This window comes from Zalophus californianus, chromosome 7 (assembly GCF_009762305.2).
Source record: "Zalophus californianus isolate mZalCal1 chromosome 7, mZalCal1.pri.v2, whole genome shotgun sequence".
NCBI classification, from domain to species: Eukaryota; Metazoa; Chordata; class Mammalia; order Carnivora; family Otariidae; genus Zalophus; species Zalophus californianus.
The window spans coordinates 9,195,927-9,212,779 of record NC_045601.1 but is presented as its reverse complement, the minus strand read 5'-3'; the positions used below and the strand labels follow the sequence as shown (position 1 = coordinate 9,212,779).

Sequence of the window (16,853 nt, the reverse complement as noted above, 5' to 3'; positions counted from 1 at the left end):
GCTTGACTGTTAGGCGCAGGAAAATTTTCAGATGCCAAAGAAAACTGGTCACCTAGCTTTGCAAATGCGAAAGTGTGGAATTAATTACAACAAAAATGGTCAGGTAGTTCAGTAAAAATTCTGTGTATCACCACTTTGTCTGTAGCACCACAAACCACTGAAGACAGATGGGCAGAAGAGATATAAAGCTCATGTTGTGATAAAGTTTTCAAATAGTTACACAAAACTAGGACAATATACTAGCCTTTTATTGCCTAGTAATAGGAATAATAAAATCATCAAATGTTAGGGCTGACAAGAGTCCACTTGTGACAACTCTGATAACCACTATATAGCATTTCTACAGAGGTCAGGTCAAAGTGCTGACCCACAGTTCTCAGTAACTCCTACAACCTTCCTATTTATCATGGATGGGTGGTCCCACTATTCCTGGGAATGTAAGTACTAAAGTCACAGAGGACTGGGTGATGTTGGGGGTGGCTGTTCGCTGGTCTCCTGGTGTCCATCACGCAGCTCCAGATACTCCGTTCCTGGTGATGGTGGTCACTTCCTCACAGCAGGACAATTCAAACTTGGCTACATGTGGGCTGATGCTAACAGTTAATGGAACACTGAGAATGTCCTATAGGAAGTATCTATCAAAAAACCAAATGAACCTGCCACAATCTAGTGCCTCAGGCTGGGTCCTTATCCTTCTGGATTAAAGCAATCCAGTGCCCCCCGCCATGCCTCCTAGATGGGGGTATAAAAAAAGCAGTCACTGGTCAGCATTTGCCCAGGTGAAAAGTAAGGTCATAACCACAAAAGTTCAATGACAAATGAGCCAGTTCAACTCCACTGTAAACCAAGTTGAGCTTCTCAGTTCAGGTTAAGCACAGTCCTTAGTTTTAGGAAACCTGAGTTTACATTTTAACATGGAAATATGGGGGTGGGTATGCCAGGCCCCTGCCTCCTACTCCAAGAGTAGTTGTGACACCATCAGGTGTGAACCTACCTCATTTTAACAACGAATTCAGTATCACTTTAAGGAATTTTGAAGGTAACTTAATTATAAAAGTCAGCACTACATACCCCTCACCTCCCTTTAACTCTCCCAAAGTTAAATTCTCAATGTGCAGCAGACAATAATAGGGCAGGGCATTGGGGCGCCTGGGTGGCTCAGAAGTTAAGTGTCTGCCTTTGGCTTGAGTCAGGCTCCCTGCTCAGCGGGGAGTCTGCTTCTCCCTCTCCCTCTGCCTCTGACCCCTGCTCATGTGCTCCAGGGCATGTGTGCGCGCTCCCGCACTCTGGCTCTCTCAAATAAATAAATGGAATCTTTAAATAAAATAGGGCAGGGCATTAACATGAAAGCTGGGTCTTGGGATTTCCAAAGAACTTTCATGTTTCAGGTATCTACATGTTATATTTTATATCATTTTTTAAAAAAATTTTATCTGACAAGACACAGCGAGAGGGAACACAAGCAGGGGGAGTGGGAGAGGGAGAAGCGGGGAGCCGGATGCAGGGCTCCATCCCAGGACCCTGGGATCCTGACCTGAGCCGAAGGCAGATGCTTAACGACTGAGCCACCCAGGTGCCCCTATTTTATATCATTTTTGTTATATAAATGTACATGTTGACAAATGAAATAGTGACAAGGTCCAACTATTTTGTAGGCTGATTCTAAGTGGGTACTGCTTGGTGAGGGGAAAACTTATCCTGGTCTAACCACTTTCTTTTAAGATTTTATTTATTTAACACAGAGAGAAAGAGCACATGCAGGGGGAGTGGGAGAAGCAGGCTCCCTGCTGAGCAGGCTGGGATCACGCCCAGGGCCGGAGCCGGAGGAGGCAGACGCCTAACCGACTGAGCCACCCAGGCGCCCCTTAACCACCTTCTCTTAAAGCCTGAGGAAACAGGCCCAGAAAGGTGTATGGCAACTGCCTCAACTTCTGATAATCAGCTACTAAAAATATTTGTTTATATTTATATGGCTCTTAAACGTTATTCTTAAAAGTTGTGTCTTTCAATGTTAAGACAACGCTTTTAAATTGTGAATTGAAAAGTTTGTTCCAAATTCCAGGGTGAAAATTATGTAAAAGTATAGATATATAAGGAAGGGCCCAGATCAACTAATATCCATCACATAATTTCAGGAGCATGTAATGAAACCCCAAGTCTTTGTAAATGGCTCCTTCCACCTTCTGAAAGTAAGCTACTTCCTGCCCCCAGACCCACTTCCTGTCAGGCAGGACTGCAGACAAAAAGCGGACAAACCAGTCCTGTTTGTAGTCATTATAACCAGAGAAAATCAAAACCCCAGAGCTAGAAAGGAACTTTTTCTGAGCAGTCCCATTAAAAAGAAGGTCAGTTCCCTCTACTTGAAAACTGGGCTGGGAACATTTCGTGCTTGCCACTATTCAACGGGCTCAGGCACGGCTTCTGGAAAGAGGGAACTGAGGCAGGAAGAAACAGCTTTCCAGACCTCTTACAAATGGAAGGGTCATCACTCTCACCCAGTTCCATCTATCTGTGCCGCAGAGGCATACTGGGGGGGCATCCTCCTATCAGCTGAGGGTATTTAAATCATATTCCTCATACCTACCAGCTGTGCATTTTAAAGAACCTTTTTTGTGAAAGTCTGTAAGTAGGAACCAACTTTGCACTAGGAATGACATACACTCTATGTGTAGATTTAATATGGGCACCAACTGGCTACCAAGCTTTGACACCTTGACCTAGGAGAGGGGAAGAAATGACCAAAGAATGTCACATTCCACAAAAGAAACGATTTCTTTCCAGAAACACAGATGCTGTCTACACCCTTCTTTTCTCCCCACTCCAAGGTCACTTTCTCTTTAGCTAATAGGCTTGTGAAGTCCTGATTCTGTAACATGTGATTTCAGTTTTGCTAGATGTGTCATACATACTTCAGCACCAATTTAGTTCACTGAAAAGGGAGGTTAATTATATCCACAAACTCAGGATCCCATTAAAGACAAAAGGGACAGGGCCAAGACGGCTATCACCTGTTGCAGTGATTTTTAATTCTAGGCTCATAAAATACAGGAAATCAAAGGCCTATAGATTAGACTTCACTACCCACCTGGAATGTACTGTTTTCTCTGTAAAGTTAGAAGTCTCTGAAGGGTTTTTCCTTTCTAACCTGGTGGGGGAGAAAGCCTATCAAAGAATGGAAATGTCCAAGCACTAAGATAAATCGTACCTTAAATCTTGTGCAATTTCTTTGATAAATCTTTGTCCCTGGTTAAGATCACAATGTGCAGTAGGGGTGCCTGGCTGGCTCAGTCCCTAGAGTGTGCAACTTGACCTCGGGGTTGTGTGTTCGAGCTCCACGTTGGGTGCAGAGATTTAAAAATAAAAAATCTTGGGCGCCTGGGTGGCTCAGTTGGTTAAGCGACTGCCTTCGGCTCAGGTCATGATCCTGGAGTCCCCGGATCGAGTCCCACATCGGGCTCCCTGCTCAACGGGGAGTCTGCTTCTCCCTCTGACCCTCTTCCCTCTCATGCTCTCTCTCATTCTTTCTCTCTCAAATAAATAAATAAAATCTTTAAAAAAAAATAAAAATAAAAATAAAAAATCTTAAGAAAAAAAGATCACATGTGTAGTAATATTTTGTGTTACATAACATTCCTTCTGTAATGATGGCTTTTGCCATCTTGGAAAATAGAGAGCAAGGCCTTAACAGCTTAAAAAAAAAAAATCCAGACTAAATCAGTAAGCTTACAAAATTCGCTTACAGAAGCAAACGTCAACAAAAGTTACTTTCAACCGCCCAGGTTTCTGAAATTATACTAAGTTAAAAAAAAATAAACCAAACTCTCTTCAATTTATACTTGATTGAGATCCAGGATGTCAGGTCCAGGACGGATTCCAACTAGGCACATAATTAGTGGGAATGAGGGCGGCGGCGGGGGGAGATGACGACGACTTGGCAGCAACCCCCCCCCCCCCCCCCCCGTCCCCATGTCCTCTCCTCTCCGGGCGCGGAAGGCAAGCCGGCCTCCAGAGGGCTGCCCGAAACCCCGCCCCGGAATGCCCCACGCTTTGTTATGCTCACTTCCAATTTTCAGCTCCGCAAAAGCTGCCCTTGAGGCGATGACCTATTTCCAGTCGGGGCACGGGGACCCGCACAAACCCCCACCCAAGGTCCTGCGAATACACAGGAACAGTAGAACCAGCTGGGACAAATAGTCCTGCGTGGTTTCCAATCAACTGCAATGGTGACTGGAGGTCCCCTTGAATAAAATATGTATGTGGGAGGCGACGGTGCAATCTGGGGGTAAACCAGGCACTCACCTGATCACACCACCAAAGCTCTCCCACGAAACCAAGTGTACTCAGGGATCCTGGATCGTGGAGAGCAGTCAGCAGTAATCAGGCGGGTTCGCAGGCTCCCGCAGGGACTCCACATCCCAGGGCAGACCTTCCCTTCCCACTTGCCCTCCCCACCACACTCAGGCGTTCGGCCACTGGAAAAATGACAGCGTCTTTCCCTTTCACCCCTATAATGTGCTTTTAAAAAACAAATTTACTTTGTAAAATTTGGAACATGCACAAAAGTAGAGAGAAAAGACACCACCCACCTCTCCTGTACTTTCTCCCAGTTGCACACCATTAACTTCCTAACATTTATTATGTATGTGTGTGTGTAGCTGGCTTATTTTACGTAGGCTGCCAAAGGATCACTTCAACTGCAAAAACTTCAGCATGTAACCCTAAAGAACTGAGTACCCACATGTGTGTTACACACCCACCGTATCACTATCATTTTAATATTTTAAAATTCAGTCAATATTCAATTATCCCCCATTGTCTCAAAAAAATCTTTTTACAGTTGAATTGTTCAGATTGTGTCATGCCCTCTGCAGCCTCGTCATCACACTGTATTTCCAAACTGCCCTGTTTGGCCAGTTTCTTAACAAACATCAAGTTTTCCCCACCCTATCTCCCCATCTGAGTCCCACTTGAGAGTCTCACCCAAATAGCAATGTATTATGTAAGCAGGTACTTGAACAAGCAGCGGCAACATCCGTTAATTATTTAACCAAGGCAATGAAACACCTCAACAAAAATACTATACTTATATACATAACGCATTTTCATAAATAAGAGGTGGTTCCAATGTAGTATTTATGTTCTAAGCTTTTACCAAGTGATTTGTGGTTCAATTTTCTCTTTAAAAACGTAATGAAGAGGCGCCTGGGTGGCTCAGTTGGTTAAGCGACTGCCTCCGGCTCAGGTCATGATCCTGGAGTCCCGGAATCGAGTCCCGCGTCGGGCTCCCTGCTTAGCAGGGAGTCTGCTTCTCCCTCTGACCCTCCCCCCTCTCATACTCTATCTCATTCTCTCTCTCAAATAAACAAAATCTTAAAAAAAAAAAAAATAATAATGAATATGGCCAGATCTCCTTCAAAGATGTATTTTACAAGAAATCTATACATGTAGTAATGGTGCAATACCCAAAATATTATTCAAAAAAATTAATGTCCCTGAGCCTCAATGCCTGAGAAATGATGGAAGAATCTACATGGGCATGGCAAACGATGACTTGCTTATCATCAAACCTATTTGAAAACAAGTTCTTAGAGAAATATCTTGGCTAACTGTCCAGTACAAGAGTGATTTACCAAACAACAGCAGCAAAACAGACAAAAGCAAACCACATTCTGCCCAGTGGTTTTAACTCTTCACCCAACAAAGAGTGAGAGAATAAAAAGTACCTCTACCTCTTGGCAAAACCTGGATGAAAAAGAACAGCAGTGCTGCTATTACTCCCTGACTTCATGTTAGGGATTTGTTCACCAGTGTACTCCCAGGAGCTAAGAACCTGGCACACAGTAGGTACTCTATTTGTTAATGAAGAAATGAGTGTTAGAGAGGGATGGGGGTGATTTTCCATGCTGTAGCAAAAGGACAAAAAGCAAGGTAAATTCTATTGATTAGGCTAAGTCAGAAAAAAGAATGCCCATCATGAGACAAAAGCTTTTAATCAGATTAGAATTTAGTAGTGACAAGTAGAGTCCCTCTATGTGTACTCTGTCCTCCGTGGTGACAGAGAAGAGGTGCTAGGCACAGGGCCAGGAGCTTCCGGTGCTGGGCTGTCCTGCCTGGCCTTGGCAGAACCTCTGTGGTAGATCCCCTGGACAGTGTTTCACAGCTGAGGGGGCAGGCACAGGGAGGTTGAGAAGCTCGCCCCAGAATACCCTCTAAGAGGCAGGCATGTTTACGTACCAATAAAGCAGTAATTTAAAAAAGTCAGGAAAGCAAGAACTGAAAGTTTGTTCTTGAAGCCGGTAATGCTATTTTTTTTTAACCACTGTGCATCTTGCTTTGTGGCCAGTAAAGAAAGAAAACAAAAAAACCTCACAAAAACAAACCTAAGTATCTAACATTGTTATAGATAGAACTAAGTTCTATGAAGTAAAATAAAGCAGAGTCAAGGGTGGACAGTGAAGGGGGTTCTATTTTAGATGGAGTGATCTAAATTAGGCACTAATTATAAAACCATCTACAGTCAGAAATTCATAGACTATAGGTCAAAAGTTAATTTCAAATTGTCAGTGATAAAAAACTCATTTATATAACCTTCTCCTTTCAACTCAAATATCAGATACAAATTGCTTTCTTTTACCATGCGCCAGAAATCTGTCATCATACAATGGCTTAGCAAGTGCGACACAAGATACTACCACTTTCTCTACAGAACAAAGACCTGCCTGAGCACCAGCCTTGTCTAAAATACTACCTCAACACCAACCGTGCCTGCTCTAGGTCATGGTGGCTTTCGCGGTACCTGTTCGGGCTCACGGCCTGTGCTGCACCTAATATTAACTAACAGATTATTTGCTCTTTTATTAGAAATTTTAAAAAATTGGAACAGTTGGGCGCCTGGGTGGCTCAGTTGGTTGGGCGACTGCCTTCGGCTCAGGTCATGATCCTGGAGTCCCGGGATCGAGTCCCGCATCGGACTCCCTGCTCGGCGGGGAGTCTGCTTCTCCCTCTGACCCTCCCCCCTCTCATGGGCTCTCTCTCTTTCTCATTCTCGCTCTCTCAAATAAATAAATAAAATCTTAAAAAAAAAATTGGAACAGTTGATGTGGATCTGGCTTGGAAATGTTATTAGCTTAGTCATAAAATATATATAAGGATAACCTATTTAACAATAATTATTTTATCCTAAAGCAGGGGTTGGCAAAAATTTTCTGTGAATGGCCAGATAAATATTTTAGGCTTTGGGGGCCATTTTGGTGTCTGTTGCATATTATTGTTCATTTTAAACAACGCCTTAAAAATGTAAAAACCATTCCTAGCTGGTAGCGCCTACAAAAACCGGTCACAGCCAGATTTGGCCTTGGCCTATTACCGTCGCAAAGTAAAAACAATTATTTACAATAGTATCTGATGACAATTTTTTGGTATAGACACTCTAAAACTGACTTTCAGGCAAAAAAAAAAAAATAGGAGGTGCAAAGTGTCTTCAAAGTTAACAAAAAGGTAAGCAAAATCTGCTACACTTGCTATTGCAGTTTGATCCTCAGGTGATTATCTATTCCTTTCTGTTATCTGTCAATAAAAGTTGGGTCAAGGTCAGGAAATTTTTCATTTTGCTTTTAAGGTTTATCAAATACATTACATTAAAAAGATTATGTTAATGCAGTCTTCCATGTTCTTTGAACCAGTATTACCATTTTTCTGTTAGGTATTAAGAGCCTAGAGAAATCAACTCTGACTCACAATCCAAGGAAAATAGAACCGACCACTGAATGCTGTTGCCTTAAATACCCTTCTGCTCTTGTGCACTGGTGAGCTCCTATGCACCCCTCAACACCTACTGAAGCATTTCACTGGCTGCGAAGTCTTCCCTAGCTCCCCAGAGCACACTTAAAAGTCTTCTTCCCTATGTACCTCTATTAGCATACTTAGTATACTGCATTGCAATTCTTTGCTTACATAGCTGACTCCCATATTAGACTGAGAATCCCTTGATGGCAACAATCTATCTTTCTTCTTTTTATATAGTTCCAGCACCTGGAATGTAATGGCATAAAACAGGGCTTCAACGAATAAGGAAGGAACCCATATGACCTCCCAGGGAATTCTTGGAGACATAGAGGCCGAGAAAGAGAGAGGTAATAGTGTTCCCTTTCACTAAGTAACTCAAACATTTCACATTGCTGTTTTTCTTAGAAAGGTCTAGTGACAAACTCTGCCTGGTTAACAGCAACTTGGAAACTAAAACCCTTAGTTTTAGCTACATGTCACACCGAAATGTTTGTAAAGCAAGTTTCCAGGAAAAAAAATGTACACAAGACATACACAAAGCAGACAGCATCTGGAGATAAATTATTTGGATTTCATAGACACAAGCTTTGTCTGTTTATTTTACGTAGAATTCTTTTCACTTAAAAACTTTACTCCCATTTTACCCATGAAAAAATTGAGATTCTTAGAAGATAGATGACTTGCCAAAGTACAGGTTAAATACTGAATTATGAAACTATTCTTTACATGGCTTTTCATTTTTATTTGGGAAAATTATATACATTAACTATATATTAAGCATTTTTAGTCAAAAGTCTCTAAACCACATTATAGCAGACAAAATACAACAAAACACAACACAACTGGGGGGGCACCTGGATGGCTCAGTCGGAAGAGCATGTGACTCCTGACTCAGGGTCCTGAGTTCGAGCCCCAGGAATAGAGGTTACTAAATAAACTATTTATCGAAGTCTAGAATAAGAGCTTAATTCTTGGGGCACCAGAGTGGCTCAGTTGGTTAAGCATCTGCCTTCAGCTCAGGTCATGGTCTACGCCCCGCCCCCCGCCCCAGTGAAGGGTCTGCTTCTCCGTCTCCCTTTCCTCCTGCTCAAGTGCTTAAATTAAAAACTGGAGGTGGGGCGCCTGGGTGGCTCTTGGTTTTGGCTCAAATTGTAATCTCAGGGTTGTGAGACTGAGCCCCAGTTTGGGCTCCATGCTGGGCATGGAGCCTACTTTATTAAAAAAACAAAACAAAACAAAAAACAACAAAAAGCCAAACAAAAAAACTAACTGGCGTAGCTGGGGGCTCCCAAGTGTAGTTACCCCTGAAATCAAATAAAATATAAAGGAATAACTCAAAATGCATTCACTGATTTTGAAAGCAGACTGTCAATTTTACTGCTTCAGATTAGAGGTGAAATGTCTGTAAGAAAGCAGGCATATATTGAGTCATCATAAGAATCTTCAAATTGTCAAAGATACCCAGAAGTTTAAGCAAAATAAAGAAAAATAATTACAATTCAATAATAGTAATATTGTTTTCCTTTCCCAAATTTTAAGTATTCATAAATTGATTAAAATTTTTGTTACAAATCACATTACTACTTAGGACAGTAACTAACGAGAGGCCAGTGTGGAAGGAAGGCCAGGAGAGAAACAGAGGAACGAGGAACGGGATCTCTTTCTTCCCTGCTATTCAATGGAAAGCGGCCGCCTCTTCTTCCCCTTTAAAAACAAAGAGCCAAAATTTGAGAGAGCCCACTGGTCACTGCCAAATTTAAGCTCTGCAACTGGACTCCTGCAGAGAGAAGTTCAAATCAGAGAGATTCAATTAGACATCTTAGCTTCTTGTCTTTCTAGAGTTTGACACCCATCCAGCTATCTTCTTTATCCCCACGTGAGCCACATTCCAAATGCCAATGATGGCACCCATGGCATTTAAGCTGGAACTTTAAGAAGGCCACTGTATATCCGTCCACTCCCAAGCCTGCAGGAACATTCGCCTAAATGGATGCTCTGGAATCACACTGGGTTTTGCTGCCCCCTAAACACACCATGGGCTCTGGTCTCTGCTTACACACAACCACCAGTATCAACCCCATCAGGAGGGCCTCACTGCGTTGTTGGGGTTCTGAGGGAAAGAATATATAAACTGCTCCTTTCTTATGAAATCAGCAGTTCCCAAAGTCTGGGGGCACAGAAGAACCATCTGGGGAGCTTACTGAAAGCACAGGTGCCCAGTCTTACCCGGCCCTGGATATGGGGATTCAGTAGTACTGTAAGAGACCCAGGAATCTTTAGGTCTCCAGATAATTACGTATGCCAATGTTTGAGAACACAGCACTAAATTAATCCTAACTTTTAACTTTATGTGTGTGTAGTGTACACACAAAGAAACATAAGGTGTTAGATTACTTTTTGTTTATGTGGATTTAAAAAATACTGTAGTTTAAGAATACTGGTATTTATATTTTAGGAGGTAGCAGTTATAATAATGAAAGAAGGACCCCTTTCATCAATGACAGTCACAAACTTGTCAGCACAAACCAAACTCTCAACCCTCCCTCCCACACCTGGTCCTTTTCCAGGTTCCTTATCTCAGTGAATGGCACTACCATCCATCATAAGTTATGCAAGCAAGGAGCCAGAAGTCAACCTTACACTGCCCTCTGCCCCCACACCCCCAATCCATCACCAAGTCCTATCAAAGAGCTCCCAAACACATCCACTTCTCTCCATTTGCATCACACTGCCTTGGTCCATGCTATTACCACCTATCACCTAGGCTATTCCAATAGTCTACGCCTGCACCTCCTCCCTCCTACCGATTCTCATGTTGCAGCTGCAGTGACCTTTCAAAAGCCAAATCTGTTCAGGTCACTTCCTTCCAATCAAAACCCTTCAGTGCTTCCCCCTGAGCTAAGTCCTGAAAATGTCCTCTTATGGCCTACTAGGCTCTGCACAGCTGGCCTCTGATTTTTCTCTCTAGCCATACTCATCCTTATCGGGAACCCTGAACTCATCCTACCCTCTTCCACCACAGGACCTTTGCACAAGTTGTTCCCTGTGGCTGGTATGCTCCTTGCCTCGCTCCTTCACCTAAGGAAGGTCTCTTCATTCCTTGCATTGCTCTAAACAGTCATCGCCTCCTGGGGGTGCCTTCCTGTCCTTCCTGATTAACACTCCCCCCAACAACCACTACCCACACATGCCATTATATACACTCAAGTTATTCTAGGATTACTGTCTGTCCCCCTCACCAGACTGTAAACCATAATGACAGGGAGTATTTCTGTGTCTGCTCATCTTTGTAGCCTCAACACCTTAGCAGAGTAACACACAGATGCCTGCTGAACTAATGGATGAATGTGCAAATAGACTCATTGTGCCTTACATAGAGAATGCGATGATGACAATTGACTAATCCTAGCCGGCACTTCTCACCACCACGTGGGAAAATCTTAGCTATCTAATTCACCATCTGCACATGGTAGAGAAGGGATACACAGAAAACACATCCCATGAGTCCTCCTCAAATGACTGGGGGGGGGTTAGAAAATGTATCAGTATATTCAGTAAATCCTGTGCCTGTTAAAATATTTAATGGACATTAATTGTCTCATGTAACATTATGAATTAGGTACTGCCAACAGCCCCATTTTATTGACAAGAAACCTGCAACAAGAAGCTAAGAAACAAGGACTTATTCCACACTGGATATATACCCAAGAGAAAAAAAATTTAGTGGAAAAGGCTATATATTCCCAGAGAGGCAAGGTAATCTCAGAAATTATCTTAAAATTTTGGCACAGGGCAGAATTTTGAACATGCTTTCACAGTTTTCCAACTGAAGGGAAAATATGCTTTTACATTAGCAACTTCCACATCAAAACTTTAGAAATGAACAGCTACAGCATCTGCCAGTGCCCCTTAAGGCAGTTCAGCACTAAACTGAGAGAAGATTTGAGAGAGCTTGGCCTTGCATCATTCCTAAGCTTGACTGCTGTGGTTTTCCTACCACCCTATGCCTCCTTCCTATCGCAATGAAGAAAGCAAGTGTAGTGATAAGGAGAAAGGGGGACCACAGGTCACCCTTGGCTGAACCTGAGGCACAAGGACTGCTTCCTGAGCCAGCTCCGTGGACAAACCTCCACACCTTTCTCCCGATGAGAAGGACCCACAAGACCAAACAATCAGCTGAACAGAGGGTGTGGTGTCTCCTGGACCTCAAACAATCCTCCCTGGGAGTCTGCAAGTCCCACGAGTAGAGCCCCAAAGCAGTTGTGGGAAAAGCAAAACCAGACACACCCTTGGAGTGCCCAGGCTGATCAAATCCTACCCACAGCCCTCAAGCAAGACTCAGCTGAAGGATAACTTCTCAATAAAGTCCACCCATTTCCCCATCAGATGGTTTCCCTAATTGTGTTCACTTGACCTAAGCCTCTTTTCCTCTTTTGGTGGCACTCAGAATGTTCCAGCTTCTCTTTCAGCATTTGCACATGTCCTGGCTTGGGTTCCAGACTGTAAGCCCCCCGAAGACAATCTTGGTCTCACCCCTCGGTGCCTTGCACACACAGCTCGCAGGACAGATGCTTGCTGAATGAACGAACACTCAATCTTTCTAACAAGTGGTGATTCGAGAAGCAATATTAAGAGAAAAAGCAGCAAATATTCCATTCATACTGTTTCATAAAGTTGTCCACTGACAAGAGTTTAGATATCAAAAATGAGAGCCTTAAAAAGTGAGGAAATTCTAACACATCCTGTAACATGGATGAACCTTGAGGACGTTATACTAAGTGAAATGAGCCAGTCTCAAGAGGACACATACTGTGTGATTCCAATTATATGAGGGACCTAGAGTAGTCAAAGTCATAGAGACAGGAAGTATAAGGGTGGGTCCCAGGGGTTGGGGAGTTAAGTGTTTAATGGGTAGAGAGTTTCAGTTTCAAAAGATGAAAAAGTTGTAGAGATGGGTGGTGGTGGTGGTGGTGAATGTACTTAATGCCACTGAACTGTACACTTCAAAATGGTTATGACAGTAAATTATATGTTATGTATATTTTACTACAACAAAAATGAAATTCGTTCATTTTGAGAAATGAAAAAGAAAAGCAATGAAGGGAAACTGGTTTACTGCCTTTTTTCAGGGTGGTATCTTAAAAGCTGAACTGTTTCCTTAGCGAAAGAAAGAAAACCATACCTACAGTAATGTCTTGACTGTCGCTCTGTGAAAGGCTGCAGAGGGCCGTGTCCCGAGTGACTGGCTGCATTTACACCAGGTTTATATCACAGGCATTGTAATGCCTGGGTGCCATGTGCAAGTTTGAAATGAAAAAATTTGGGGTAGGAAAAAAATTTTCTGCATCACGAATGATCATCGTAATTATGTAATTTAGGCAAAAACTTTATTGGCTTCTGGATCTGACAGCGCAGTGACAGAGAAATAATTCAACCTAACAGTAAAGACTTGATTAATCAAGAACGCCTTTCAGAGAATCTACGATTTACTGGTAGCAAATCAGCACTACAGAACCAACTTGTTTGAAAAACTAGAATTCCGTATGTGTCTTTTATTGCAATTTTTAATGAATCCAGGTATCTTCTCCATCATGATTCAGAACAATTAAAAAAAATGTGAAATCCTCTCCCCAACATCTAGTCACAGTTCACCTGTGTCAAAGCAGGTACACACATATACAACTTTCCAAGAAATGCTGGTCACAAAGAACCTGCCCTGTTCCCACCACTTAAATGAAAGCCTATCTATCCCCCGCCAGGCCTGGCCAGCAATCGAACCCTGAGAGCAACATAATCAGATGCAGGGGACAGAGGTGCGAACCCTTGAGTCAGCTGATGTTTATGATGTGGACCAGGAGCGCACGACCAGAGCGCAGGGCAGCCTTCCTTCGACTGCGATTCAAGTCCACGACTCGGCCTCGTTTAGAGATAGGAATCCTGCTGCCGCCAGCAAATTCCCGGGTTAACAGAGCACAGCTTCACAGGCCTGGCGTAAAACGGGCTGGAAAGAAGCTGCCCGCCAGAAAGCCGGAGCCTCCTAAGCTGGAGACCCTTTAAAGCATCAAAGGAAGCTTTGGGGCGCATTTGGTTCCGACCCACGGAAGGACTCAAGAGTTGATGGGCGTCGTCGGAAGCCACCTGACTCTCCGGTCATTTAGACAGCTTTTCTTATTAAGAAACTTCCAAATTGCCTTAAAAGACCTTCTCAAGCAGACAGAACTTTCCTTTTACAAAGGACCACAAACTACGGGGGCGGGGACGCGGACGCTCACAAACAAAAAGACCGTAGATCGAAAAGCAGCTCAGTCGTCGTTTTCTTCAGGAGGTCCACAAAAGGACCACCCAATGACCAAGTGGGGATTCCTTCCCTCCTGCCCTCTCGCCGTCGACAGAAGAACCCCGTCCCACCCAGAAGCGCCCCAACACGTCGCCCAGGTACCGCCGCTGCAAAAAAACGCCTGAAGCATCCCCACCGGCCCCGACACCGGGCTACTTACTGGTTTCGGCATTTTCGGTTCCTGACGGGTTTTCCTCAGTCCCCTGGAAGCACAACTCTGCCGCAGCAGCTGAGACCGCTCTCCGGACCTGGAGGCAGAGGAAAGCCCTTCAGAGCGCACAGCAGCCCGCCGCCTCCTGCCGCCGCCGCGCCCGACACTCGGCGCCCGCCCCGCGCGCCGCTGCTTAAGAACCGGCCGGGCGGGCGCCGGCGTGAGTCACCGCCCAACCTGCAATTACCGCGGGCCGGGCGGGCCCCGCGGGGAGGGGGCCGGGCCGCGCGGGGGAGGGGACCCGCGCGGGGGGGAGCGGGCCCGGCGGGGGGGGAGGGGGCCCGGCGGGGGGCGGCGCGGGGCCCAGCTCGGGGACGCGGAAGCGGGCGGGGCGGTACGCCGAGGTGCTCCCGGGACTTCCAGGAAGCCAGCCGGGAGCCCAGCAGACACCAAATTTCACTTTGTGAAGCAACCGTTTGCCCCAGGGCTGAAACCGCAACCGTCAAGCCTTTGAGAAACGCTTTTAAAAAAAATGGTCCCCGCCCCGGAGGGGCCAGAGGGTCACGGGCCGAGCAAGGCGGGAGGGGGGCGGGCAGGACGCGCGCCCACGCAGCCCCGGGCTCCGCGAGCACTTCGGGAGGGGCACCCCCGGGGGCAGAGTCGAAAGGGGAAGGTCTGGAGCAGCAGGGGCGGCCACAGCGGTAGGTTCAGCGTCACCTGCCGCTGATTTGGGCCGAAAGAGAGAACCGAGCGCCAAGGGCCGGACGGGGACCCCACCAGCCCGGGACCCGGGGACCCCGAATCTGGCCGACGGCGGGGCGAGCCCGGCTCTTCCCGGGGACCACCGGCTCGGGGCTCGCTCGCAGACCTCCCCCCCACCCCCCCCCCCCGGCGGGCCGGCCCAGCCACACCTGTCGTCGAAACCCGGCCGCTGTCCCCCCTCGGGGCGCGAAGCCCTCGGCCCGGGCCCTCCGCTCCCCCGACCCCGGCCGAGCGCCCGGCTCACCCGCGGCGCCTGCAAAGGACCGCTGCGCTCCCGGCTGTCGGTGAGTCCGTGCAGTGCGCCCGCGGCCCGCGCTCCCGAGAGTCCTCGGCGGGGCGGGGTCCCGGGGCCGCGCCCCTGACCGCCCCGCCCGCCGGACCTGCGAGGTGTTCCCGGCGCGCAAAATGGCTGCGGCAGCTGCCCGCGCCCTGGGGCGCCCCCCACCACCACGCCACGCCCACCCCGCGGGGCGCCCCCCGCCCACTCAGCCCCACTCTACCCTACCCCACCCGGCCCGGCGTCCGCCGACGGCCGCGGAGACCCGGGTGGGCGCGTCTCCCGCCGCCTCTCCTTGTTGCAAAGACCTTTCCCTCTTCACCGCCTGTTCCCTTGCCCTTGCGGAGAACTTTGCCGAATTTGGTTCAACTGCTGATAGCAGATGTAAGGTGGGAGATCGTTTGCTCCACAGTGGACCGAGGGAAATAAAAAAAAAAGTGTAAATAAACCTGGAGGAGCCGGAGGCCACGGTGCCCCGGGTGCTGGGCCATTTGAAGGTTGGGCTGCCCCGGTGGTCAGGTCATTTTGTAGTCCTTGCGCCACGACGAGGCCGGGTTCCCAGAACCCCCGGCCGCTGTGTCTCGGCGGACGTGGTCGGAGCCCCTTGCCTTCGGATTTGGCTGAGGAGGACACAAGCGTAGAAGACGCTCCACGGTTGAACGCTCTGCTTAAAGGACACATTGTGGTCTCGTTTGACTGGACTAACTCAAAACTATGGTAAAATCTCCAAAGACTGAGATTCTGGGAATTATTTTAAATTTTTGCAAATGGTTCTCAAGAGGAATTTTTTAAAAACACACAAAAACACATGTACTTCGGTGGCCAATAGGATTTGTTGCACAGTGATTAAGACAGCTAACTCTAGGGCAGTGGTTCTCAAAGCGTGCTTCCCAGACTAGCTGCCGTGAACCTCACCTGTGAACTTGCAGAAATGGAAATTCACAGGTACCGCCCCCGGAATCAAACTCCGGCCGGGGCCCAGCAGTCTGTATCTTCCGGCGCTCCAGGTCATTGTGATGCAGGCTAATGCTTGAGACCAGACCCTCTCCTGAATTCCTCTCCTGGGCTCACCACTAACTCCCTACTCGAGAGAGTTATTTAACTAGTTTCTTTCACAGATGTGAAAATCTGTAAAATGGCATAATTATGGCACCTATTTCACGGGGTCATTCTGAGGATTAGAGGTAATATATGTAAGATACCTAGAACAGTGCTTAAATCTATCCTGATACAGAGAGTAACCAGTGACTTTGGGCAAAGCACCAAATAAGACAGTTTCTCAGTGTGTCTCCAGCACCACCTATATGGGCTTGTAGGGATTAAAGGAGATAATGCAATAATGCATGCAAAATGCTTAGTATAGCGTGGGGCTCCTAGTAATGCCTCAGCTGCCACAGGGACAGACCACTCATGAGGTAGGCACCTGGCACCCCTTGTCAGTAGGCACCTGGACCCTCTCTCAGCTGCAGGTCCACGGCATTGCAGCGGTCCAGGTGAGGCCCGAGGCTTTTGTCCTGTATTCTGACAAGTGTGTTCCTTCT

At 46.4% G+C, this 16,853-nt stretch overlaps 1 protein-coding gene across 3 annotated transcripts in view; it reads right to left on the bottom strand.

Moving 5' to 3' along the window:
- The window catches only part of EZR (ezrin), a 49,206-nt gene extending 33,314 nt beyond the window's left edge, over nucleotides 1–15,892 (bottom strand). Inside the window, exons 1-2 of one of the 3 annotated variants that reach the window (XM_027601356.2) lie at nucleotides 15,762–15,892; nucleotides 14,283–14,370 (exon numbers count right to left, since the gene is read on the bottom strand). In XM_027601356.2, coding sequence (XP_027457157.1) covers nucleotides 14,283–14,294 — 12 coding nt within the window. In that variant the 5' untranslated portion in view covers nucleotides 14,295–14,370; nucleotides 15,762–15,892. Of the gene's footprint in view, nucleotides 1–14,282; nucleotides 14,371–15,184; nucleotides 15,203–15,279; nucleotides 15,433–15,761 lie in introns of those variants that run through there. The other 2 variants (XM_027601355.2, XM_027601357.2) reach the window with 2 other exon arrangements.
- Nucleotides 15,893–16,853: the final 961 nt, after the last annotated feature.